Source organism: Ruditapes philippinarum, unplaced genomic scaffold (genome assembly GCF_026571515.1).
Source record: "Ruditapes philippinarum isolate M1 unplaced genomic scaffold, ASM2657151v2 ctg4938_1_1_1_1, whole genome shotgun sequence".
Classification (NCBI taxonomy): Eukaryota; Metazoa; Mollusca; class Bivalvia; order Venerida; family Veneridae; genus Ruditapes; species Ruditapes philippinarum.
The window spans coordinates 54792-81707 of NW_026853881.1; the positions used below are offsets into that span (position 1 = coordinate 54792).

Sequence of the window (26916 nt, forward strand, 5' to 3'; positions counted from 1 at the left end):
CTATATTTAAAAATCTGGCTTTCAAAAAGCAAATTTTAATTTGGTTACACAAAACACCGTAATACGTAACGGTTTACATTCTAGAGAATTAACTTAACAATAAACATTTTCGTTAACTAGTATAAATTTAAAAAAAAGACACACACACAAAACTAAAAATAACAATGATCAGTCTACACTCAACCTTTTACTATGAATCGAAATGATAATTCAAAAACAAAGTTATACCTGCAGCACATGACAGTTTGTTACAGTAACCTCACTTGTTTTTGGAGCAATTGAAAGCCGCGGTTGAATTACATGTCCGACTTTTAAAGCAAAAATCTCCTTGTTTCTTTACAACCCAATCCGACCATCGTCTTTATGTTCGCTAATTGTATCAGAATCTAAAAAAAAAATTGTAAAATATATATGTAAATTAACTTAACATAACCGCAAAGATTTTTATCTTGTGCGAAATAGGGGCAGTTTTAGGATGATATTATCTGGTTTCATTACATACAAAAATGTTTCGTATATTTACATATGATGCATTTTCCCATTTGCTAATTCTTTTTCATTATGTTCATTGCTTCTTACAATGTCTAAAAATAAACGTGATTTAAATTAACGAGTTTCAAATCCAAATTCTTCCCACAAGCATCTGTTTTTACGTGGTTATTATTTCATATGCGAGACATCATTCATACAGTGAAGTTTGCATTTCTATCTTGTCTTTTCAAAGCCGGGTAATTATATAAGCAGTCGACAAGATTCTTGTGACTTCACATTTACTTAAACAGTTTACTATTTTCATGTTGCTAGCCCATGATATAATATCATATAAAAAAGCAGTTTATGAGTTGATGAATTAAGGTTAGGTTTTGTAGGTGCGGATTTTGACAGGATGTGGCACAGCAGATGTAAGAAGTGGTTTTCTGATTAAACCGTATTGACGCCGCGGGTGTTATTTTTAGTTCTGTCTGTAGTGGGTTTGTGTATATAACCCTGAATTTACTGACTTTCATGGTTGAAGTATATATTGATACCGTTTAGTTGTTTTGTAGTACTTAATTTTGTACATGAAACTGTACTCTGCATTATGAAGTACTAGTGTTGAATTTAAACTATGATATAAAAAAAAATTTTAATGACAAACTAATCTACTCACTTAGAATGATACAAAACGTACATCCCAAGGTTGGGAAAGGCATTGTATTATTTCAGAAAAACAAACATTCATTATTATAAACACATTTTATATTTATAAATATGAATAGCCTGAAGTTAGGAAATAAATATGTTCATCATGTACTTCAGACAAAATATCATCAAATAAATTTTAGACAAACTTAGTGTGTTACAAAAATATGTCCCAAAAAAGAGACATTTGAACCTTTAAGACCAAATTGCATTAATGAAAATATAAAGAAAATCCTTCTTTGGAAAGAAATAAGGCTTGAATTTATAATCATAAATCATGCAAATAGTTAAAGAGGGAGGACAACCTTTAGAAAAACACCCAAAACAATGCTTTTATTGTATTGATAGTGCTTTTCACAATATTATCACAAAAAACAGCAACTTACCGTTGCAAGATTTGTCACAAAATGTCTGTTCATAATCTTTCCCTTGCAGATTCAAGCAATCATTTCCTTTGAATCCACTTATACAAGTTCTTTTGCGTAATTTTAAACAGACACTTTGGTCTGTGTGACAGGTCCATCCGCCCCAAGGCGACCATTCTGCAGATAAAAATAGTATAATAAATCGTTTGCACATGTTAACATTCTTGCTTAAACTTCACTAATTTTCATAAAAGTGACTATGAAGGATTTTATGTTGCAGATCAAATTTGTATATCCTTCCACATTTAATTAATACTATCTGATCAATAAATGGTAAACGAAGTCATTCCTTTTTATTTGATTTCATGTTGCACATGCGGCTGAAGTGGTGACCGAGTAGTATGTTTATATACCTTGAACATCTTGCCCCTGACTGATGGCGGGTGAAGTTAAATTTCCCGTTAGACACTTTTGATTCCTTTCATGTGATGTAATAATAATCCATCTAGCCTATGATACGTCGTATATTTGTCCTGAACCATTAAGTTGCAAAATGACCTAAACCGTGACAGTGTCAATTACACTTATGCTTCACATATATAAATGGGTGGCAAGTGTCGTGCAGCATTTAAAGGGTAAACAAGTCTTGTTATTTTATTTGACTTTATTCAAGCTGTCAAACCTGCCCGTCAACATCTTATTGAACTCTAGGGAAAACTCAAATGTATAAATGACAGGCTAAGATTCGCCTTTCATCCGTCTCTCACTATTTCTTAAGGGAGTGATAAATTACATAAAAAGACAAACGGAATACAATTATAAATCGTGAAACAAACAGTTTGAATAAATTTGTATCATTGAATCATTGACGCTTAAAAAAAGGTAAATTGAGTCAATGTATTGTGAAAAACCACATGTTTAAATTGCATAACATTTAAATACAACTTAAATTAGCTGAGTGTTTGAGAAGGTAGGATGAGGTGAGGGATTGCATTAAGACATGATGTAGAAAAAAATCATTCATATTCACTTTATCATTTTTGCTTTCCTTACAGCTTGAATTTTGTCACATACGATGAACTTGGATAATTTAATTTGTGTTTGCAATAGCCTCTTGTCGTATATTTCACGTCTGTTGATGTAGAAAATATTTCAAGATTTTGGAAAGTGTTGTGCAAGTGCTAGAACAGACTCGTCCTGTATCATTCTGATCTCGGGCGTAACATTAAACATTACGAAAGAAAAAAGCATTTACTGACTTAACCGTTTCTGAACAAGAATTTTAAAACAACAAGAGACTATATTTAAAATCTCGCTTTCAAAAAGCAAATCTTAATTTGGTTAAACAAAACACCGTAATACGTAACGGTTTACATTCTAGAGAATAACTTAACAATAAACATTTCGTTAACTATATAATTAAAAAAAACACACACACACAAAATTAAAAATAACAATGATCAGTCTACACTCAACCTTACTATGAATCGAAATGATGATTCAAAAACATAGTTATACCTGCAGCACATGGACAGTTTGTTACAGTAACCTCACTTGTTTTGGAGCAATTGAAAGCCGCGGTTGAATTACATGTCCGACTTTTAAAGCAAAAATCTCCTTGTTTCTTACAACCCCAATCCGACCATCCGCCTTTATGTTCGCTAATTGTATCAGAATCTAAGAAAAATTGTAAAATATATATATAAATTAACTTAACATAACCGCAAAGATTTTATCTTTGTGCGAAATAGGCAGTTTAGATGCATATTATCTGGTTCTCCATACAAACATGTTTCGTATTATTTTATGATGCTTTTTCCATTTGCTAATTCTTTTTCATATTGCTTTCTTACAATGTCAAAATAAACGTGTTAATTAACATGTTCAAATCCAAATTTCTTCCCACAAGCATCTGTTTTGTACGTGGTGTAATTTCATATGCGAGACATCATTCATACAGTGAAAGTTTGCATTTCTATCTTGTCTTTTCAAGCCGGGTAATTATATAAGCAGTCGACAAGATTCTTGTGACTTCACATTTACTTAACAGTTTACTATTTGTCATGTTGCTAGCCCATGATATATATCATATAAAAAAGCAGTTTATGGAGTTGATGAATTAAGGTTAGGTTTTGTAGGTGCGGATTTTGACAGGGATGTGGTCACAGCAGATGTAGAAGTGGTTTTCTGATTAAACCGTATTGACGCCGCGGGTGTTATTGTAGTTCTGTCTGTAGTGGGTTGTGTATATAACCCTGAATTTACTGACTTCATGGTTGAAGTATACATTGATACCTTTAGTTGTTTTGTAGTACTTGATTTTGTACATGAAACTGCATTATGAAGTACTAGTGTTGAATTTATTACTATGATATAATTTTTTTTAATGACAAACTAATCTACTCACTTAGAATGATACAAAACGTATATCCCAAGGTTGGGAAAGGCATTGTATTATTTCAGAAAAACAAACATTCATTATTATAAACACATTTTATATTTATAAATATGAATAGCCTGAAGTTAGGAAATAAAAATGTTCATCATGTACTTCAGACAAAATATCATCAAATAAATTTTTGACAAACTTAGTGTGTTACAAAAATATGTCCCAAAAAAGAGACATTTAAACCTTTAAGACCAAATTGCATTAATGAAAATATAAAGAAAATCCTTCTTTGGAAAGAAATAAGGCTTGAATTTATAATCATAAATCATGCAAATAGGTAATAAGGGAGGATAACCTTTAGAAAACACCCAAAACAATACTTTTATTGTATTGATAGTGCTTTTCACAATATTATCACAAAAAACAGAAACTTACCGTTGCAAGATTTGTCACAAAATGTCTGTTCATAATCTTTCCCTTGCAGATTCAAGCAATCATTTCCTTTAAATCCACTTATACAAGTTCTTTTGCGTAATTTTAAACAGACACTTTGGTCTGTGTGACAGGTCCATCCGCCCCAAGGCGACCATTCTGCGACAAAATTGTTATATTTAATCATTTGTACATGTACACGCTTAAACTTCACTAATTTTCATAGAAGTGACTATGAAGGATTCTATGTTGCAGATCAAATTTGTATATCCTTCCACATTTAATTAATACTATCTGATCAATAAATGGTAAATAAAGCCATTTCTTTTTATCTTATCTCATGTTGCACATGCGGCTGAAGTGACCGAGTAGTTTAGTTTATAGTTTTCGAACTTCTTAACCATGACTGATGGAGGGTGTCGTAAATTCCCCGCAAGGCACTTTTGATTCCTTTAATGTGATGTAATAATAATCCATTTAACCTAAGACACGTCGGTAATTTGTCCTGAACCATTAAGTTGCAAAATGACCTAAACAGTGACCGTGTTACCTACACTCATGCTCCACATACATAAATGGGTGGTAAGTGTCGTGCAGCATTTAAAGGATAAACAAGTTTTGTTATTTTATCTGACTTTAATCAAGCTGTGAAACCTGCCCGTCAAAGTCTTATTAAAGTCTACGGAAAACTCAAATGTATAAATGATATGCTAACATTCGCCTCCTTCTAAAGGGTGTGATATATACTTTTAATCATTTAAATATTGACGCTTCATTGTGTCGCCTCTACGGAGTAGTGGCGACATATTGGGATCACTTCTTCGTCGTCTGTCTGTCTGTCCGTCTGTCTGTCCGTCCGTCCGTCACAAAACTTGTCCGGACTACTCCTCATAAACTACTGGTGTAATTTCATCCAAACTTTACAGGAATGATCAGTATCATGTCTAGTTTTGCATATTTTCAGCACTTTCCGGTTCAATGATTTTTGTCAGAGTTATGGCCCTTTAATAATTTTTAATTTTAAAGTTTGTCCGGACTACTTCTTTTATACAACTAATGCAATTTCAATGATCTGTGGCTCAAGTCCTTTCGCATATTGCACGGGTTTTTTGGTTGAATGATTTTTGACTGAGTGATGGTCCTTTATTTAAAATGTGTTTTTTTCTGTGTGTTGCCAGATACGCAAAAACTTGTCCGGATTACTCCTCATAAACTACAGGTGCAATTTTATCCAAACTTTGCAGGAATGATCAGTACCAAGTCTAGTTGTGCACTGTCCGTCTCTCTGTCCGTCTGTCACAAAATTCGTCCCAACATGAAATTGGCCATCATGAGGCGACACATGTGATTACTGATCGCTCTTGTTAATAATATATTGAGTAAATAAATTTTGAAATACAAATATTCAAATGACATAACATTTGAATACAACTTAATTTAGCAGAGTGTGTGAGAAGGTGAAATGGGATGGGGGAATTGCATCAAGACATGTAGAAAAAAGTAATTCTTATGCTATTTATCATATTTGTTTTTCCTGCAGCTTGAATTTTGTATCATAGGATGACCTGGGATAATATATTTAGCGTATACAATAACCTCTTGTCCAATGTTTCACCTCTGCCTTGTAGAAATTATTTCGTGATCCTCGAAAGAGGTGTGCAAGTGCTAAGGCATAAACGCAAGGGTATTGTCAAACAATAATTGTTTCGAAACTGATAAACAATCTAATGTCTGAACCGTTTCCGAACGAGAAATGTTAATTAAAAGAGATTATTTTCACCATTTCGCTTTCAAAAAAATTATTTGGTTATTAACGGAACACCGAAATATATATCTGTATACATTCCAGCGCATTTTTTTAACAATACATGTTTTGTTAACACTATCACTATGATATTATTCCGTTTATTTTAATCAAATAAACCAATTTCTTTAAAATTTGTATTCATGATTAACATTAATAGAATGGTATGTTTACACAAGAAATGGATTTTACTTTGTATTTGTTTCACAAAATTGTGACAGAAAGTCCGTAAGAACAGTAGGCTCATCACTTTTGCTTGCAAAAAAAGAAAGCACAAGGAAGTATCATACAGTGCAGGAGATATTAATTATCTAAAAAGGATATAAACATGGCGTTTACGTTTCATACGCATGTGCTTGCAATGAGAAAAAACATACACACAACAAGAGGACCATGATGGCCCTGAAGTCCCTAACCTGTATATAGCCCCCCCCCCCCCAGAGTGGGGCCAGTTTAAACCCCAGGGCTTTTATTTGAACAAACTCTTTAAAAGAAGATTTCTAAGTTTTAACTATATTCATATAGGGATAATCAATGACCCCCTGGGGCGGGGCCATTTTTGACCCTAGGGCTCGTATTTGAACAAACTTGGTAGACACCCATTAAAAGATGTTTCATGCTAAATATCTTAGCTCTAGCTCATTGGGTACTTTAAATAAAGATTTTTTAAGGTTTTTACAATATACATGTAGGGAAAATCAATGACCCCCTTGGGCGGGGCCAATTTTGACCCCAGGGCTTTTATTTGAACAAACTTATTAGACACCCACTAGAAGATGTTTCTTGCCAAATATCTAAGCTCTAGCTCTTTGGGTTTCTCAGAAGAAGATATCTTTTTATTATTATTTTGGTTGCCATTGCAACCAGAGTTCTGCATGGAATTCAATTCTTTGAACAATTTTCAAAGGTGACCACGGAAGAAACATTTTTGTGCAGTTTGGATGAAATTGGCTTAGTGGTTTCTGAGGAGATGTCATTTAAAGTAAAAGTTTACGGACGGCGGACGGACGATGGACGGACGGACGGACGCCGGACGAAAAAAGATCACAAAATCTCACCCTGTTACAAAGTGACAGATGAGTTAATAAAAAGCAAAAAAAATATACCTTGCTTCATGAATCGAATGATAATGTAAAATTGAATTCATGAATTTATACCTGCGACACAAGGGCAGTTTGTTACAGTAACTTCACTTGTTTTTGAACAAGTGAAATCAGCGGTTGAATTACATGTCCGACTTTTAAAGCAAAACTCTCCTTGTTTCTTACAACCCCAATCCGACCATCCGTCTCTATGTTGGCTAATTGTATCAGTATCTATGGAAAATTGTAAAAATATACATGAAAATAAACAAAACATAACCGTAAATTATTATTCTTTGGAAAAAAATAGACAGTTAAAATGCATATTTATCTGTAAGTACATACAGAAATGTTTCGTATTATGTTATGATGCTTTTTTGTTACCTTTTCATTATTTGTTCTACTTTTTTCATATTGCCTTCCTTAAATGTCCCACATTAACGTGTTCCTTAGTTTGTTCTCAAAATCTTTGGTTTTGTTCGTGGATTAATTTCATGTAGATTGACGTTACTCATACGGTGAAATGTTTGCATTCCCCTCTTGTCTATTCCAGCCAATAAATCAAATAAGCAGTCGTCGACTCTCCTGTGGGTTTATTTTTACTTAACGGATTTTTGGTTGTAAAAGCGAAAAATATTTTTTCATATTAAATCAAGCAGTTGTTGTAGTTGCTGGTCTTAAAGAAACAGGTTTCAATGTATAATGGGGTTCTGACTTGATTTATTGGAGCTATGGCTATTACGGTAAATGCGCCTGTAGTAGGTGGTATATATAACTCTGTGTTCACTGACGCCATACATTGAAATTTTATTAGTACCTTGTTGTACTTGTAGTAGTAAATGTTGTTCATGAAAATGCATCTTGAGTTCCAAGTGTTGAACTTATTACGTTTATATCAATATGTAAAAAAATCTACTCACTTAGTATGTTGATAAATGTATAACCCTAGGTAATGAAAACAGCCGTATCATTTCAGAACAAAACATTGTTAAACAAACTATATGAATATCCCAAAGTAAGGAAATGTATCTGTATTTCATGAAAAAATATTTAAAAAAACTTAGTATGCTACAAAAAATTTTTCCCAAATCCAGGAGAGACAGACAAAATTTTCATTTGAAAAGAAATAAATTTTGCAATGATGACAATAAATAGTTTTAAAAAGATGACTGTCATTTCAATAACTCCCAAAAGAATGCCTGCATTTGATTGATAGCGGTTTGCATAATATTATCACTCATCAGTAACTTACCGTTGCAAGACCCATCACATGAAATCTCTTCATAGTTTTTCTCTTTGAGCGTAAAGCAATCATTTCCATTAAATCCGCTTATACATGTTCTTTTGCGTAGTTTTAAACATACACCTTGTTCTGTGGGGAAAGTCCTTTCCCCCCCAAGGCGACCATTCTAAAACCCAAAGAATGCAAATTTTTAATTATTCACACGTTCTTTTTTTAATTCCTTTTTTCCCTTTAAATTAATTACATTCTTTTTATAAAACACTTTTAAATCTCCCAAACTTTTTGATAACAAAAAAACTTTATTTATTAAAAACATGCTTATTTATACAAAACTTCCGTTTTGGAAACATTCTTTACCCGAGTTACCTTTCTTTATTAAATGTTAAAAATGCGGTTATAGCAAACAAGATTTAAATGAATTATTGCTTCAAAGTCCTAATGCTGTTTAAAAACAAGAAATGTGTGCAAAGGACACGGGTGCCCCCACACTCCACTGTTCTGTCAATCTAATGAATATAGGTCCAATATTTTTTGGCGCACATGTGCCACAAGTTGAAAACAAGTAAAGGGCAAGAACTTTACAAATACTGAATAAATCCACAAGCAAACAAGGTACATAAGTACACATGCTGACTAATAATCTTGAGGCCTACAAGTCAAATACTTTCTTTGCTATGCATGAACAAATTGAAAATTGTAAATTTATACTACTGTTAGTCAAGGGCAGTAACTCTAACACAACTGAAAAAATCCACATGCAAAGTCCCATGTGCAAAGCTTCACAGTGACGCTGATCATTATTCCTGTAAAGTTGGTTGATTCCAACTCAAGCACTCATGGAACAAAAAACACAACATAATAAAACGGTTTTAACTTAATCAAGGGCAATAACTTTACAAATACTGAATAAATCAACAAATGAAATCCAATTTGGAAAACAACATATTAATATATTTATAAGATAATTGTACGATATATACAAAAGTGTTATTCTACTATACCTGAGGGGTTAATTTTTTCTTTGAAATAGCATATGCAAATATGTTGAAAACCAAATGTAACAATCAAAATTATTTTCCTCAAGCAGAACTATTAAGAAAAGAAATTGTGGAATGAAATGGATAAATGTGTTGCCTTGGTGTGAAGAATTCATGCAAACAAATCAGAAATAGAAAGCTATAACGTATTGCTTTAATAATTCGGTCGAGTTTCTATCCGTGCCGATGAAATCAAAAGTAAAAAAGGAGGATCTACAAATAGCCTATATTTTGGAGTTTGTCATAAAAGAGTTATTTTCTTTTTTATGCACCAACTTTAGGGAGGCATTTAGATTTACCCTTGTCCGTCCGTCCTTCCGTCCGTCTTTTTCTCTTTGTGTCGCACGTAACTAAAAAATTAGTTGACCTAGAATCATGAACTTTAACAGGAATGTTGATCAGCATGTGCAGTGGTGTACTTTGGAATATTAAAATTTACAAACATATTACAGATATTTTAATTGCAAGAATAAAACATGGTTACATCAGGAAAAAAAAAACGTTTATAAAGAATAAAAAGATTTACACTGACTTCACAATATGCTAATAAAGATTGGAAAATGGAAAATTAATCTAGAGTATGATGTATGTTATTATTAATATTTATAGATATGTTTCCTTTTACAAAAAAGGAGCGTTTCATAGTAAGCGTGTAAATAATATTTTATAGACTTCAGTCAGTAGCGTGTGTTTCATGATGTGAATATGCTCCATTTGTTGTTATGGACATCGACCTTATTTTTCATTTCAGCAATGAGTCTTTCTAAACTAAGTTTATATCTAAGATAATTTTAAAAAAATCACTGAATTTGGTATGGTTTTCTGGTATTTATTTAAAAAAAAAAAGATATTTAGTTAAGATTCAATTAATACAGTTTGATTTCATTCTATTTTGAATATCCAACATTAACATTCTGCATTTTCGTTATGGATTACCAAAATTTTTGTCTGTGTTTTTGTTGTAAAAAAAATCTGATTCTGACACCAAATGCTTGGAATTTTTGAGTATTTCCAAAACAATGTATACGAGGGTGATAAATATTTAACCGGACTTTTGTTAGATCATTTCTTTGCCTGCTAAATGCATTTACATCAAAAAATACACGGAGCATAAATTGGATTCATATCCCTAAATGACACAAACAATACACAAGAATATTAACAAATAAAAAAGTTATGCTGTTATTGGCATGCCACATGTAAAGCAATGCGGCGACGGTTACTTTAAAAAATTGCGGTTACGACGTCACAAGGTATTGACCTTACGGAGCAGTTTTTTTACTCATTCACGAAGTTGGCCCATACGTGTTCCAACTGTTTTAATGGGCAGCAGATCGACTGCCATATATATATCTGTAACAGTCAATTGTTTGTAAGAATGTGAGATGTAAAGAGCTCCTTTAATGACGCAACTTCCGTGATTTTCTTCTGTAACTGATTGCTGGACAAATCCAAATATTATGTCTCTCATTGATACATGTTTCTGATATAAGTGATATCATACATACATTCGAGGAAAATAAAGAATAAATCAACTAAGAAGACAACTAAGAACAAAATTGCTATTATAATTTAAAATAAATTAACGATAATCCGATTTGAACACCTTGGCTTGTAATTGTTAGACACAAAGTTCAATCCAATTAGACTATTACGTAAAAGAATAATATCTATACAATTAGATTAAACCCAAATCATGATTAGTAATTAATACAATGGAAGCAAATTATCATTTCAAAATCCTCAGTGTATGATGAACCGTACACTATAGCTACTGAAATCGAATAGTGAGACAAATTTTCCGCAGTTCATCGAATCGACTGAATCATTTAAAAAATATTAGAAAAAAAACGATCTCGGCGATTGGACGTCACCACGAATCCTTAGAAATGTTCTTCTTATTAATGACCTCTCCCTTCTGATGATTTTCCATTTCTCTATTACCTTTCTTATCGGTCAATATGCATAATACAAAAAATATTGTGTGCGCTATTATTAGGATCTTTTCCGTTTGTAGGGCGATAAATTCCTCTTTTTTTTTTTTTTTTTCTACGTTTTTAAACAGTTTCTCGACCTATTTTACAAATTTTCTAATATTGCAATCGATTTATCGAGACGATATCGAGAGAATATACTTATAACGTGAGATTTCTTAACAGATGACACGTTTTGATGTGATTAAGCAAATAATAATATAAAGGTTTAAATGAAAGTCACATGTTTTTGAACAACGTTCAAGATATCAGGCTCATGAACGGTTTTGGCGTATTATTAAAATCTTAAAAAAACGCAAGGCTTATTCGTAAAATATACGCACCATTAAGCAGCCTGATGTACAGCGCAAATTTACGCACTGTACGCCGGTGATGCGTTACCCATGGTTTTTAATTTAGCTAGTTCGAGACAAAGACTAACTGGCAAAGAAATATATCAGAATATAGATATAAAAATACGCATCAAGTTAAAACAGAATCAATTAAAGTTTCCGATTAAGTAAGTTAGATATATATAAAAGATAAATGAAAAAATAATGAAAAATGAAAAATCATAGTTCAAATGACAAAGTTAACAAAGTAAACGAGTTTAATTATAAAAATTGATCATACCCTGTATATAAGATCTAGGATGTCAGAGTTGCAACATCGCACACAACATTGACTCCACAATTTTAATAATATAAATTAAAAAGAAATTAAAGAAAATTTTAAAACTTAAAGCACATACTGTTTAGGCAAAAATCATGCATATTAAGTAATTTATACTCAGTAAATTCGATGTTTAAGAATATATACAGATAAGTTTAATGAATTTATTGTATGTAATTTTTCCATTTAAGTTGCCTGAGAGTTCAGCTTCCCATTTTTATCTTGGTGATTGTTTGTTGTTGTTTTCTTTAGAAGAAGCTTTTCCATCCATTCACAGAAAACAAATGCTTTTATTTAGTTTTATATTTGTGTTGTTCCATAAAATTTCTTTACCAACATCAGTTATTTCTTTATTAAAGTTTGCATACGACCAAGCACTGGGCACGTCTTTTAAAAATCTAGATATGTTAAGATATCATTTATTAATAAATATAAGTTGTTTTCCATATATTTTAAACATATTTTCATATACTTTAAACCATTTCGAGTGTTGCTGCAATTTAATGCGTTTAGCCAGAGAGCATTTTAAAGAATATATAAAGCTTTCAATGTTTAACATTTTAAGCCCCATGCTGGTAATCTTGAATAATCCTATCACTTGATGCTTTGTCTATAAAACTAGGAATTGTCAGTAGCAGTAGAAGCGCAATAGCAGAACAAGTAGCCGAGCAGTAGCAGTTGCAAAACCATAAAACGTGAAATCTGCAGTAGCATTAGTACTGCAGTAGCAGTGTCAAAATTATAAAACGTGAAATTAGCAGTAGCTGTAGCATAGCAGTAGCAGTTGCAAAAATAGAATTCGTGAAATTGGCAATAGCAGTAGCACAGCAGTAGAAGTATCAAAATTATGAAAAGTGAAGTTGGCAACAGTAGCACAATAGTAGCAGTATCACATTTATAAAACGCAAAATTGACAGTAGCAATAGTCCGGCAATAGCAGTTGTAAAATAATAAAACAGTGACATTGGCAGTAGCCAAGTTATAAAACGTGCATTTGACAGTAACAGTAGCACAGCACTAGCAGTAGCAAAATTATAAAACGTGAAATAAGCAGTAGCACAGATGTAGCAGCAGCACAGTAGTAACAGTAGAAGTTATAGTGGCAGTAGCAGTGGTAGTTGCAGTAGCACAGCAGCAGCAATAGCACAGACATAGCTGAGCAGTGACATGAAAACATATTTTTAACATTCAATAAGCTTTTACATGTATTAAGACTTCAAAGATAGTTCGTGTTTTAGTGTACATTTTGGTATTCGAATTAGAATCACACACTGGATTAAAAAAGTATTCATTATGAATTAAAAAGACATGTTATAGAAAGAATGAAAAACAATGTAATATATTGTTTTCATCAGATATGTAGTTTTAATTTTACAACAGTTGATTGGTTGCTTCGTAATGCTGGCTGAATTCTTCTGAATACTCAAGATAACGGATTTCATGACCTACATAACGTTATAATTTATCATAATGTAACGTATATATTATGTTTTTTCCACTTTTCAAACTGGACGAGATTTCTTTTTTATCAAACCACAGATAAACAAACAGTTTCTATATTTAGCTCTATGATTAAACGAGTTCAACTTTGAATTCGGACATAGATTTTTAACTGAACAAATAATTTTTTTACATTTTCATGACTTTTTCTGTGGTTGTTAGTATTTGTCGGGTTTCATTTTTTCAGCAAATCAGCAAGTACTAACCTTTGGTATATGAAATTACAATGTGCGAACACCGAAAACAATTTTTAATATGCAAATATAAACACGGTGAAAATCAATTTCCTCCACGAAGTTTGTAAATCAACAAGACACATTCAAAACTGTTTTCGCTGCGAGTATAGATATCTGATAAATGATCGATCTTTATAACTGGCCTGTTTACTACTTCTTGACCGAGTGGCACCTGGTGTCTTACTCCATCAAGAAAAGTGAACGTCTAGTTTGTCATATGGGAAACATGTTCCGACGTAAAACAATAGTGACTGTGTTCTACTTACTTGAAGATCTTATCGCACTAAACATTAACGCAATGCGAATATTTCGCTGACATCACAAACGACTTCTTCCTATTTCCTATCTTTTGTACCTAGATTACTGCCTATGGCACAGTGCTTATTAATAATAGCTTATTGCAAACTGCCGCCTGCTTAAGGGTGACTATTTTCCAGTTTCAAATTATAAAATCTATAAAGAACTTTATAATCGCCGAAAAAGTTGCAGTCTCTGCGCTTTTATATATAGATCAGATAATCACTGTGTCTACTGCTACACTGTTACTGCAACTACTGTGCTTCTGCTTCTGCTACTGCTATTGCTGTGTATATGCTACTGTTGTACTACTGCCTCTGCTTTACTACTGCTACTAATACTGCTCCTGATGTGCTTCCTTTGCCACTGCTATTGCTGTGCCACTGCTTCTGCTTTACTACTACTCCTGCCATGCTTCTTTTACCACTGTCCCACTGGTGTTCGACTTCTTCTGCTTCTGATGTGCTACTGCTACTTCTACTGATATGCTACTGCCAAGAATGTGCTTCTGCTACTGCTACATTACTGTTGCTGCCAATTTTACGTTTAACAAATTTGCTACTGCTGTGTTACTGTTACCGCTACTGCTACTGTCAATTTCGCGTTGTATAATTTTGCTACTGTTGTTGATGTGCTACTACCACTGGTAATTTCACTTCTGATAATATTGCTACAGTTATTTTCAAACCATCCCATCCAGCTTATAAAACGTCGAGTATTCAATTTGCACCAGTAAAGATGGAAGTTTCAAAATGACCTTTACAGTACCTGTGTCACTTAACCTAGTGTTACACGTACATAATGGATGGTAAGTGTCTAATATCAATTGAGGGATAAACAGACTCGCCAGGGTATCATGCTGATTTTGCTTGGAAAGTTACACATTACCAAAACAATTAAGCATTTAATGTCCGAACCGTTTCCAAGTCGAAACATTTGATAAAAATAGAGAGATTTATGTAAAAATATAGCGTCCAAATATACCATAACTTGATTCGGTTGCACGAAACGCTGAAATACGGTACTGTGTATATATTCTTGCGCATATTTTAACAATAAATGTTTGTGTTAATTTTATAACCATGTAATTATTTTATTCATGAATGAAATAAAAAATTAATTTCTTTAAATTTGATTTCAGAGTACCCGTCTATAAACATTTATGTTTGAACAGTAAATATATTAAATGAAATATTTTCTTTGTGATAAAAATGCTCACATTTTTTTTACAGCAAGTCAGTCAGATCATTTCGTTCATCTGTTTTGCTTACAGTTAAAGGAATTACAAATACATATAATGCGGAGGAGGCAATATTTATCAGTTTTAAAATGATATAAACGTCACGTAACGTTTCATAGACATTAATTTGCAATGACGAAAAACAACAAAAAACAACACCCACTACACTCACTCACTTTACTAAGAATCAAAATTAAATGTGTAATACTAATTCATACCTGCAACACAAGGACAGTTTGTTACAGTTACTTCACTTGTTTTTGAGCAATTGAAACCAGCGGTTGAATTACATGTCCGGCTTTTAAAGCAAAATTCTCCTTGTTTCTTACAACTCCAATCCGACCATCCGCCTCTATGTTCGCTAGTATCTAGGAAATAAAGTAGAAGATACATGTAAATAAACAAAACACAAGCACAAAGTATCCTTCTTTATGCGAAAATTAGCAATTTAAATGCATTTTTTCAGTTCATACAAAAATGATTCGTATTTTGTTATTATGCTTTTATTATTATTTTTTTTTAATCAAGTTTCTTTCCTACAAATTCCTACAACTTCCACAATTATATGTTTTATACATGGAGTAATTTCGTATGCGAAACGTCACTCATACAGTGATATTCATGACTCATCCATTCAAGCAAGTTAATATATTAAGCAATCGTTGACAGATGTTGTATTGTTTGATCATCGAAATAAGAAGAGTTTAAAAGCTGCACTTAGCTTTTAATTTATGTTGGAAAAACAATTATATGTTAAGTATTTTAGTAACTTAATCTTAGAAGGTGAATCACATCATTTTGTAAGCCTTCTTCAAAACAGATTTTTTGAGAGCTATTTATCGTGATAACACGCCGGCGAAGCTCTTTTCTAAAAATTAAAAAATCGGGAAACGAATCACACACTTGACTTTTAACAAAATAGAGAACAAGCCATTCAGTAAGGGGTACCGATTTTTTATTTGACAGTAATATAAATCAATATATGTTAAACAAATTAACTGCAAAACCATTAAGAAAAGAAATAGAGATTTATTTAAAATATAGTTTATGCCGCATTTTAATTGGCTTAAACTATACACTGCAAAACAAGTATATTCTCACACGTTTTAAAAATAAACCTTTTAATACCCGTGTGATATTATAAGGTTGATGTATATTTTTTTTTCTATTCGAGTAACCAATACAGAGACATGTATGTTTGCACAATTAAACAACTTTGTTTTGTACAATCCGTCAATGGGGTAATCACTGCGTCTACAGGAATAGAAAATGTATGGGAATACCTTTTTTTTTATCAATTATTACTTTATTAATAAAATATAAACGTTACGTACTACACTCATGTTACTGTTAATATCCTTACTAAAAATTGAAATGAATATACTACTCCATACTTGAAACACAAGGGCAGTCTCTCACTGTTACTTCACTTGTCTTTGAGCAATTGAATTTAGCGGTTGGAGTACATGTGCGACTCATAAAGCAAACTCCTCCTTGTTCCTTACATCTCCAATCCGACCATTCTCCTAAAAATTTAAATGGCGCTTTAACACAACAGTCATTTTAATTTTCATAATTCTCGCCCTTCCTTAACGGCGATAATTATATACATACAAAATATTTGACTATATGTACTCGTTCACCACTTGCCCAATCAGAACAGATAATTCATTGCTTCATGAAAAAAAATGAATGGCAAAAAAAAAAAAATAAAAGGGGGCGCCTACAGGGCACATCATCCGACATGTTATTGTCGGTAAATTGAAATACCTAACTGGGAAGCTGTGAAAGCTCATACGGGGTAAACACTATTCAGCAGAAAAAGAAACATTTATTATTTTTTGTTCCAGAAAAAGCCTTTTCCAAGACAAAAAATCAAATACCCGGCAGAACAGTGATTGTGCTAACATTCTTTGGAAAAACTAATACTTTAATCATATATATTTGTGTTCTTTTTGTAAAATTTGATAGACATGATGCATGTTTATCCTTTTCATTCACGGATTTTTTTATTCGATATCTATTTCCTGTGAATATATAGAGGGAAGACCCGAGTAACGGTAGGGTTCTTACAAAGACAAATAAGTGTCTTTTTCCCATTACCTCGCTTTACATCGTATGAGTGTATTCTTTGCTTCGGATTGTCCCTTATAATGCAGTGTGAAAGTGTTTTTTTTTACTTTTGTATTATCAAATCTTAATGAAAATTAACTAAAATACTATGAATGGCATCTAACTATAAGTTGTTTATCCTAGAGATAAATCGTCAGAACTGTTATATTCGTTTATAAAATATATATTTATTAATACAATGCCAATTATTATGGTTTTTACAAAATTTCTCCTGCAATTCACGAAGCAAAAGTACGATAGTCAAAGTAAAATGATTTAAAGAATATTCCTATCTATAAACATGGTTAAGCTCTACAAAAATGACAAATATACAGTTTGTAAACATTTTTTTTTTTTTGCAATGCTGTTTTGACTCCTCACGTTTTGACACCCGAGAATCGATTGAAAAAAACACGTGTTTTTCCCTATTGCCTTTACTTATATTGTCCTATCATTTTTTTCACCCATCCGGTTAACCATTTCATGAACAGTGTCCAACCAATGTTCATTATTTTCTGCTTTGTGTATGACATGTCTGGGACTGAAAGTTGCTTCCACTGTCTTTTATCTCGTGTTTGGTATAGCGGCTAGGGTTAAAATATCATGACACTAAGTAGGTACACGGTAAAAGGGCGACCAGACGGTTCTTTACAATTGTTGCAACAGAAGTTATTTAACAGTAACAGGGCTTTATAAAATATTATTAAATAAAAAAAACAAGCTTCTTTCGCTTTTCATAAAAAAAATGTGTGATGTTTTATGCCCAGATATTATTTTCTTCACTAAACTTGCTTAACGATTTCAGTATTTGCAACCGAATAAAAGTGTTTTGACCCCTAACATTCTAGAGAGTAATATAAAGTTACAAAAAATGTTTTAGTGAACGTGCAATAAATTAGATATTCACGCGGTGTCACTTTACGAAAATGTGATGATTTGTAATAGGTAACATGTTTTATAAGGGTTTTTACAAAAATGAACTGGTTCAACAGGAAATAATGGACCATTTCAAAAAATAATTGCAGAAAATACAGACATTGTCATTGTTTTTTTTTTTCTTGTATTTTTTTTTTTTTTTTTTTTTGGGGGGGGGGGGGTGTCACGCAAATCACAAAAACATGTCACGCGGTATACGCACCAGGGAATTGTTTTGGGGGTGTTATTTAACGTGGTAGTCTTGATTATAGTACATGTTTATTGTGTTTGGTAATCCAAATATATTATATGTTCATTTTCTATGTCATTACACGCTATTAATAATTAGAGGATATTTAATGAGTGAAGGTTCACTACTGAATTTATTGAACGAGTTAGATAAAATTAGATGATGCGTGTAAACCCGATTTGAAGATACGTTTCTGTGATTATATCATAAAAGTTGAAGAAAAAAATATTTACCAGTTATCAAACAGCATATTCCTAACAATAGGAGGCACACCGAAATGGAATTCATCTGTCACAAATCCAAAGGTTTATGTTAACTCTAAAATCCCGCTTTTAATGTTCCAAATATTATAGTTGTGACAAAATTTCTCATGCATTCATAATATGATCCGTTTTCTAGTTTGAAAAATGCAAGAAGGTCTTTTAATGTTATTCTAACATTTATAACGAGCACTGTTAAGGACACTTATTTGTCCTATTTAGTCTGTAAGATAAGATGAAATTCAGATTAGAAATTAAAATTAGTGCAACAGTAAATGTCCGCTGCACACTTTGTACATATTCTGATAGCAGATATACATGTATGCAAGTTTAACGACTACAAATTTAGGCGGCCTTCAAAATTATCTTGGCTTGTATGGAAAATATGATATCATATCAACAAGCAGAAAGTTACATTATGCTTTCACAGTCGAGTTGTGATAAATTAGCCGTAAATATTTCGATCAATCAACAATAACTGAATATAACAAATGTTCAAATATAAAAAAACTGCACAGCCGTGTTTGTAGCCAATAATTCCCACATGTTTTTTTTTATTATTATTATTATTACTCAGGTGACGTTTATCATAAAATTGAATACAAATATGGCAAAATCCATGTTTTACTTACACACTGATCGCTTACTCTTGCATAACATAATGTTACTTTAGTAACCAACAACTGAGAATACCTGATAATACTTAGTAATGTGCTTAACTATTTCGAATAAACACAGAGAAAGAAATAAGAAGAAATGCATCATAGGAAGGCATTTTTTGTTTTGTTTTTATGATGTGTGCCTTGGTCAGGCCAAACAAGATATTTAAGCCGCGCCATGACAAAACCTATATAGTGCGTTTGCAACAAGCATGTATTCAGACTAGCCTACGAATCCGCGCAGCCTGATCAAGATCCATTTTCTTCGCTTTCAATGTTGTTCTTTACAAGTAGAGAAACTGATAGCAAATATCATGGATCCTGATCAGACTGTGCGGATGCTCAAGCTTGTCTGGATCCATGCTGGTCGCTATCGCACTATGTTGGTTTTGTCATGGCGTGGCTCATTTATTTTCATATAAATTCCAATGGTACGACAGTTAATCTATATTATATGGTCATCATGTGTTGGTATTAATAGTTATGAAAAAGACTGATACTATATATCAACAACTAACGTGGAGCACGTGGGTATAAACGTGATACGGACATTTGTAATCAAAGATAAGAATGATTTTGTTAAAGATATACTATGCTCATCGTTAAGTTAAATACAATTATGCTAATCACAGGATTTTTTTTTTTTGAAATCTATAAAATGCTTACTGAATATGTCACGTTTGAATGAAGGAATGAATAAACTATATTTGGGAAGCTGTGTTCCTATAGCATGTGAAGTAAATTTGGTCTTCTCTAAAGAAAACTGCCTGTTTATTTAATGGCACTTTTTATACATATTGTGACCACTGATAGGGTTAAAAAAATTAAGATATATATTGTGTATTTGAAGTAAAAAACAAACTTAATTTTATATCAACAAAGAGATATGAGCCAAAATATTTCAAGAAAATCACACTTACGCAAAATGTACTAAGATTGTAATAACGGTAAAACAATTAAAGATTAAAGTAATGACATATGTTAATGACTGATTTTTCTGCGGTATTTATCACCATATTTATACTGTGTGACTAACCAGTGATGGCAATCTTTTGCATATTCTGATCCCTTTTTTGGTAATTTACGTTGTTTATCTGTGTCGTTTTTAAATGTTTCAAGTATTTTCTTTGGTTACATCATACAATTTTACTTTAAGATACATTTCCATTTTTTTTCATGAAAACTATCATGAATCTGGCGGCTAGTTGCTTTAAAATAGTAGTTTAAACAAATTCAATAAATTTGTTGTGCAATACAACCGTAATGAATACGATGAAAAGGCATTGCTTTGACCATGTCAAAGTATAACATGACTTTTGTCCTACTTAATTAGTTTACACAAATTTTATCTATGTTTGATAAAATATAAAAGACAAACTCATGAATGTTGTCTTAAAACCAACCAGTACTGAGCAATGAGTGTAAATGTTCACTATGAGCTATCCAAAAGAAGTTAAATATAAACTAAAATATAACATTCTAGCATAATTTCATTTACATGTGATTCAAATTAACTCTTGATTGCTAAAGCCTTGACTATATATTTACCAATGAAAAGTAAATTTGACTGATTATTAGCCTTAAACAGATTTTTTTTTTATATTTTCAACGTATTTCGTCTTTATCGATTAATTATTTTGCGTAGTTCATTCTGATGCGGTTATTCGCTGTTTCACATATATACGCACTTGTTCGCCTTTAACATGTTCGTTTTAACCGAACGTGTATTAAAGGTCATCGTTATCTATAACAGAAATCTAATATTAGCTTAAAATTTCCTGTTTCTATCACGCAGTTATTCAACTATGCCTGTTCACAGACAATAAACTTGGGCAAAAAGTAGTCAAATACATAAAATATAAAATATTTGGTTTAAACATATTTATTCGATATATATACAAAATGAACAATATTTACACAGTACATTTTGGGATTGGGCAGAAAACTATGAAAGCTTGAGAGCGTCCTCTCTCAGACGTTTTGCCAATCTGTTGTCAAGTCATTTGATTGTCAAGTCATTTGATTGGTGACAAACACTCGAAGCACTGTTACACAGAAGAGGTTAAATATTGATGTTTTTTCCAGGTTTTATACGATATTTTATGATAAACAAGTTTTATTTTAAACAATTGATTATTAGTATTATATTTTTATTTGTACATTTGTACATGATATGTCAAAGTTTTAACAAATTTGAATGACTTGATTTATAATCAGAGATGTTTATAAACAAATAAACAGTTACATATCTGACATCATTGGGAGACATTTTGCGAATAACAGATATGAAAAATCAAAAACGTTTATCCTCTTATTATCATAGGCCGTTTATTTTGATTTATATTCATATATTTCCTCCTATCTGAATACCGTTGCAGGCTTTCGAAAACATTTCAATGTTCAATTGCGTGCTCATTTTATTCTACACCGGGCTTCACATGTAGAAAAAAATACGTAATAAACAGGTGCGCCTTATGTTTTCTAATATTGAAATAAAAAACGTTAATCGTTAATAGAAATTTTACAAATCTTAATATACGTACGTCACAAACAGTAGCGTGTTACGTTTATTATACGAGCTTACCCAACATCATCTAGCTTACAGAATGTCTGTGGTTCTTCTCAAGTGTCTGTTCGTACACAGGCAGATGGAAATCCAAGGTCTTCCTTTACCAGTTTAGCCGGTGCTAAGGAGTGCATAAAATTTGTTCATAAAGACGTACCTGAATCTTCTTCTTCTTTCAGCTTCCCATATCTTTGTCTTAACACTTTGCATATTAGAAAAAGAAAACAATAGAAGTGATTATATCATTTCAGCAAGTCTGATATAGATATTACTTGTGTTTTTATTCCCTTTCTGTTCTCGCCTCATTTTGCTTGTTTATTATAAACTATATAAATGTTATCTAAAAGCTAAAAATCCAAGAAAGTATAATATCTTTTAATGTAAGATTGGGGACTCAATAAAAACAAAAATAAAGAATTTAATGAAACAACATATAGATAGTTTACAATTACAATATATTAGTTTACAATTCAACAAAACATGATAAACAAGCTCATGAAGGAAAGGCGACGTTCAATGAACGCAACCCCACACGACCCAGCAACAAGAACCAGTGGCAAGAAATACAGACGACACCAAACAAAAATGGGACAGGGCACAAGCACGGACAGGTCAATTACTGAACTGATAAATAATTTGTAACTAATAAGGAATTCAAAGAAAACAAATGAATGATTGAATAATAGAAAATAATTTGTAACTGATAAGAAATTCAAAGAAAACAAATAAATGATTGAATAATAGGCCAACTAAGTCAAAGGGCACAGGGGAAAGGGACACAAGCAAAAGTGTCACCAAAACAGCATGAAACAACACAGACATACATCTGAGGAACAGAGAGAGGCGCTGCCTCGGAACGGTCAGCAGCACAAGTACTGCTGTTGACTTTAAACCGGTTAATGGTGCACCAAACCTCAATCTTAGCCCTATCATGTTCCTATAAACAAGAGTGTAAAAAAATTAATCCCCGCCAAGTGACATTCTGACACTTGTTATGGTCACAAACGGTTAAATAAGTAAAACACCAAAATGATCATGTAGAAACATATAAAAGTACACCCAATGACCATAACATAAGTACTCAATGTCCTAAAGAAAGACAGAACAACTAAGCCTTAACTCCTGAAACATATTAATCCTAAAAACAAATAAAACTTTCGAGAGATCGTGGAGTAGTATACATTGCAATAAGTAAAGTGCCTCTTTAAAATTACCTCAAGAGATCATACACACTTATACATCGCTGTTTTGATTTTCTCATCTAATTTTAATTGCAAACTTGACAAATATACTTCCCGAAAATTAAAAGAATATTGCATTAATGTCCTGTTCTGAATGGTAACAACAAGAGCGATACAGTCCAATAAAATAGCATAATACAGTCCAATAAAATAGCACAATAAAACTCAGTAAAATAGCACAATACAGTCCAATAAAATATCACAAAACATTCCAAAACTTAGCACAATACAGTCCAATAAAATAGCACAATACAGTCCAATAAATTACGTGTAGTATAATACAGTTCAATGGTTATTATAGTACAATACTGTCCAATAAAATAAATATAGTACATTATACTTTAGTAACATTTCACAATACAGTCCAATAAAGTAGCATAATACAGTCTATTGAAACAGCACAATAATGTAGTATCTGTTTATTGTATTGCTTCACTAAACATACGTAGTATTTATTTTAAAGAAACAAAATATTTGTTTTACTTTGAAAGACTACGCACGTAAGTAGTGTTGTGCTTTGAAACGAGTATGAAAATGTTTGACGTCATGGAGCGCGCGAATTTTACCGCCTTTTCCATGAGTAAAATGTCAGCAGTATCGATTTTGAAACATTTATATGATTCAGACAAAATTATGGAAAAATTTGGCATCTTATTATGACATGATATGCATTAAGTTAGGTCTTACTCACAAGTGTTAATAGTCAGCGAACAGGTAAAAATAAAAAATATAAAAAAAACTAGAGATGTTGCCATACTTGTGTTCAATTTAATATTCTTCTATGAAAAAAACAAAACAATCAATAATCCAGGTGACCAACAGATGTTTCTATCAATATCGTTCAGAATGTATCGGTAACATTCAATACTTAAAAAAGAGTTAGGGAATCTTTTTTACATTCAATCTTGTTTTTATATTGCATAATAATTTTTTTCATTATCAATTATTGGTTAATCTATGGAATTCAACTCAATTTGACAGAGAGAAAATGACCAAAAATGTCACTTTAATTATAATTTTAGTGCATTGCCATCAATGCTGTGGTATGTTTGAGAGACCGCATGGTAAATAAATTAAGGTTGTTCCCTTCGATATGCGGCAAGTTCTGGAAACACGGAAATGTACGAACACAAGCTAGGCGAGGAATACAAAGTATTGAATACGGATACGGATTTTGTATTTCTTCTGTCAAATATGAACGTATTTTGTAACTAAAAAAACAAAACCTTATAGGCATATAAGCTATGTTCGTTTATGCCGTCACAAGGTGCGTTTACTTGTGTGGGTGTATACGATACATTTTAATGTTCTGCACAATGATAATAAGAATCTAAGAATCGTGCATCTTTTTCTCTAACCTTACTATATTTGTTTACTATCTGTGCTAAAAACATCATAGTCATTGTTTATTGGAACATTTTTCTTATCTGTTCCATCACCTGTAGTATCATATACTGCAACTGCAGAGTCTGTTTTACTGTTTCCTCCTAGCTTACCGTCGTATGAAGCATAATCACTGAATGAATGAAGAATTGCTTTGTTTTGGTTTTCTTCTGTAGTGTCATAAACATCATCTCCGCAAAATGCCCCGCTTTGATTACCAACATCAGCAGGTTTGTTAGACCTAACACTGAGTACGGCATACTCATTGTTTACCTTTTAATGGTCGGTTGTCCTTCTTATCGTGCGTTGTGTCATAGACTTCTTCAGTGAATACCTTTGGTTCCTTAATAAACTTTTCATTATTAACAACAGCATATTCACTACTATTATCGGGAACATTCGGTTGGTCTTCATATGTTGTGTCATACACTGTTTTTGCACCACCATCAAGCTGTTTCTTCGGTTCTAAAGGCTCGGCATACGTTGAAGCTAAAAAATAAAACTAAAAGTATTCGAAAGGTAATGTCGCATTTACCAATGGCTATGGTCAAAAGTAGTAAAATGCAAGGAGGCGGGGCTTTATCCTAAAGTTACTGTTATAAAACCGCGCTAGTCTTATTTATAGATACGTGTAAACATGAGTTACCTTTTATTTCAGATGAGGTAATTTCATTTTTAGATGTTCATATGTCCTGCTTATGTGTCATTATTGGCCTATCACTGGAGAATTACAAAGGTGGTTAAACCCTTGGTCTGTGTTGCATTAAACAGCGTCCCAAAAACTATTTTTGATCCAAGACATATTATTTTATGAAATTATCACAACAATTGAGACTGACCTGAATTTTGACTGATAATTGCAAATATCTACTTTACTTTTGAAACTGAAGTACTTGAAAGAATATATTAATATAGTACTACATGTACTACATGTTTTATAAATTAATGAAAGATTTTAAGACCAATACAAAACTCCCACAAAGGTATTAACCTGATTCAATCTCTTCGTAGTTGATGGTACTCATTTGCATATTCTGTGTGTTTTCATTTCCTGTGCATGTTTTATCAGCTGGTGGTCTTTGTCTGAAATGTTTAAACGAAATTTTATCTCAGATCTTACATATTGCTTTTAGTGTAGCTGTCATTCATCAAAACAGGCGTATTTTTCAATTTTGCTACCTTTTTGACTATTTTACAATATATTATAAATTGAATAGCTTTTTATTTTAATATATTTACGCAGCAATCCAAAATAGCGTTATAAATAGACTTTTACCAATACAAAGTTTGATGCGTCCGTTACTCACTAGTCAGGGTCGTTAAATTCAAACAATTTGACTCATCGCTTTGGGCTCGAATCCTGTATTTTTCTTCAGATTCTTTAAACGTGAGGAAAAATATCAAAGCTAGTTACGTATTCAGTGCTATTTAAAATCCAAATGGTAACATCTAACATGATTTATATTCTAAAGCCATACAAAACAATACTATTACGAAAATGAAATATTAATTTTTGTGCCTTTCAATTATATGTACTGTACGCAACCTTCTCTTTCGTTTTTACCAGACAACATGCTAGAATAAATTAGCAGAATGATTACAACAAGACCTACGCCAGCAGCTGTAGAGATAGTTATTAGAAGCTTGTTGTCCTCTTGTATAGCTTTAAAAGAAAACAGATTGCTGAAAATGTATATCTTTTTCTTATATCTTATTATAGAACACACAAGTACGAGGAATATCATTCAAATTTGATATTTTAGTTATTTCGTATAAAGTACATTTGCGTTTATTGAACGCCGCCTTTCCTTGTTAATATTATTTATCATATATTAGGAATACATTAGAAACATTATTCACAATTGAATATGAATACAAAGATCAACCAAGGGAAATGCCGTTCGCAGAACGCAGCCTACAATAGCGACCAGTCAAGCAAGTCCATCGAACGTAAACTGGACACAGACTGGAAGGGCACAAGGGCGGTGAAGGGGAGAGTGGGCTTCTAAAAACTAAAGTTTTAGCACTTTATTGTTACACATTGATATTTCATACACAAATATTGATACAACTTTAAT

The 26916-nt window shown here is 32.1% G+C and overlaps 1 protein-coding gene and 1 long non-coding RNA gene across 2 annotated transcripts; both read right to left on the reverse strand.

The window, feature by feature from the left end:
* Window positions 1–258: 258 nt before the first annotated feature.
* On the reverse strand, window positions 259–19226 carry LOC132738226 (A disintegrin and metalloproteinase with thrombospondin motifs adt-2-like). Its single transcript, XM_060725687.1, has 7 exons — window positions 18963–19226; window positions 16847–16978; window positions 15671–15820; window positions 4372–4527; window positions 3066–3224; window positions 1569–1724; window positions 259–386 (listed from the first exon to the last, which is right to left on the reverse strand). Exons 1-7 carry the CDS (start codon window positions 19015–19017, stop codon window positions 337–339), a joined length of 858 nt encoding a protein of 285 aa, XP_060581670.1. The 5' UTR covers window positions 19018–19226; the 3' UTR covers window positions 259–336.
* Window positions 19227–22889: 3663 nt separating this feature from the next.
* On the reverse strand, window positions 22890–26062 carry LOC132738229 (uncharacterized). Its single transcript, XR_009626840.1, has 2 exons — window positions 25830–26062; window positions 22890–25327 (listed from the first exon to the last, which is right to left on the reverse strand). It is a non-coding gene; the product is annotated as an uncharacterized LOC132738229 (long non-coding RNA).
* Between the last annotated feature and the right edge of the window lie 854 nt (window positions 26063–26916).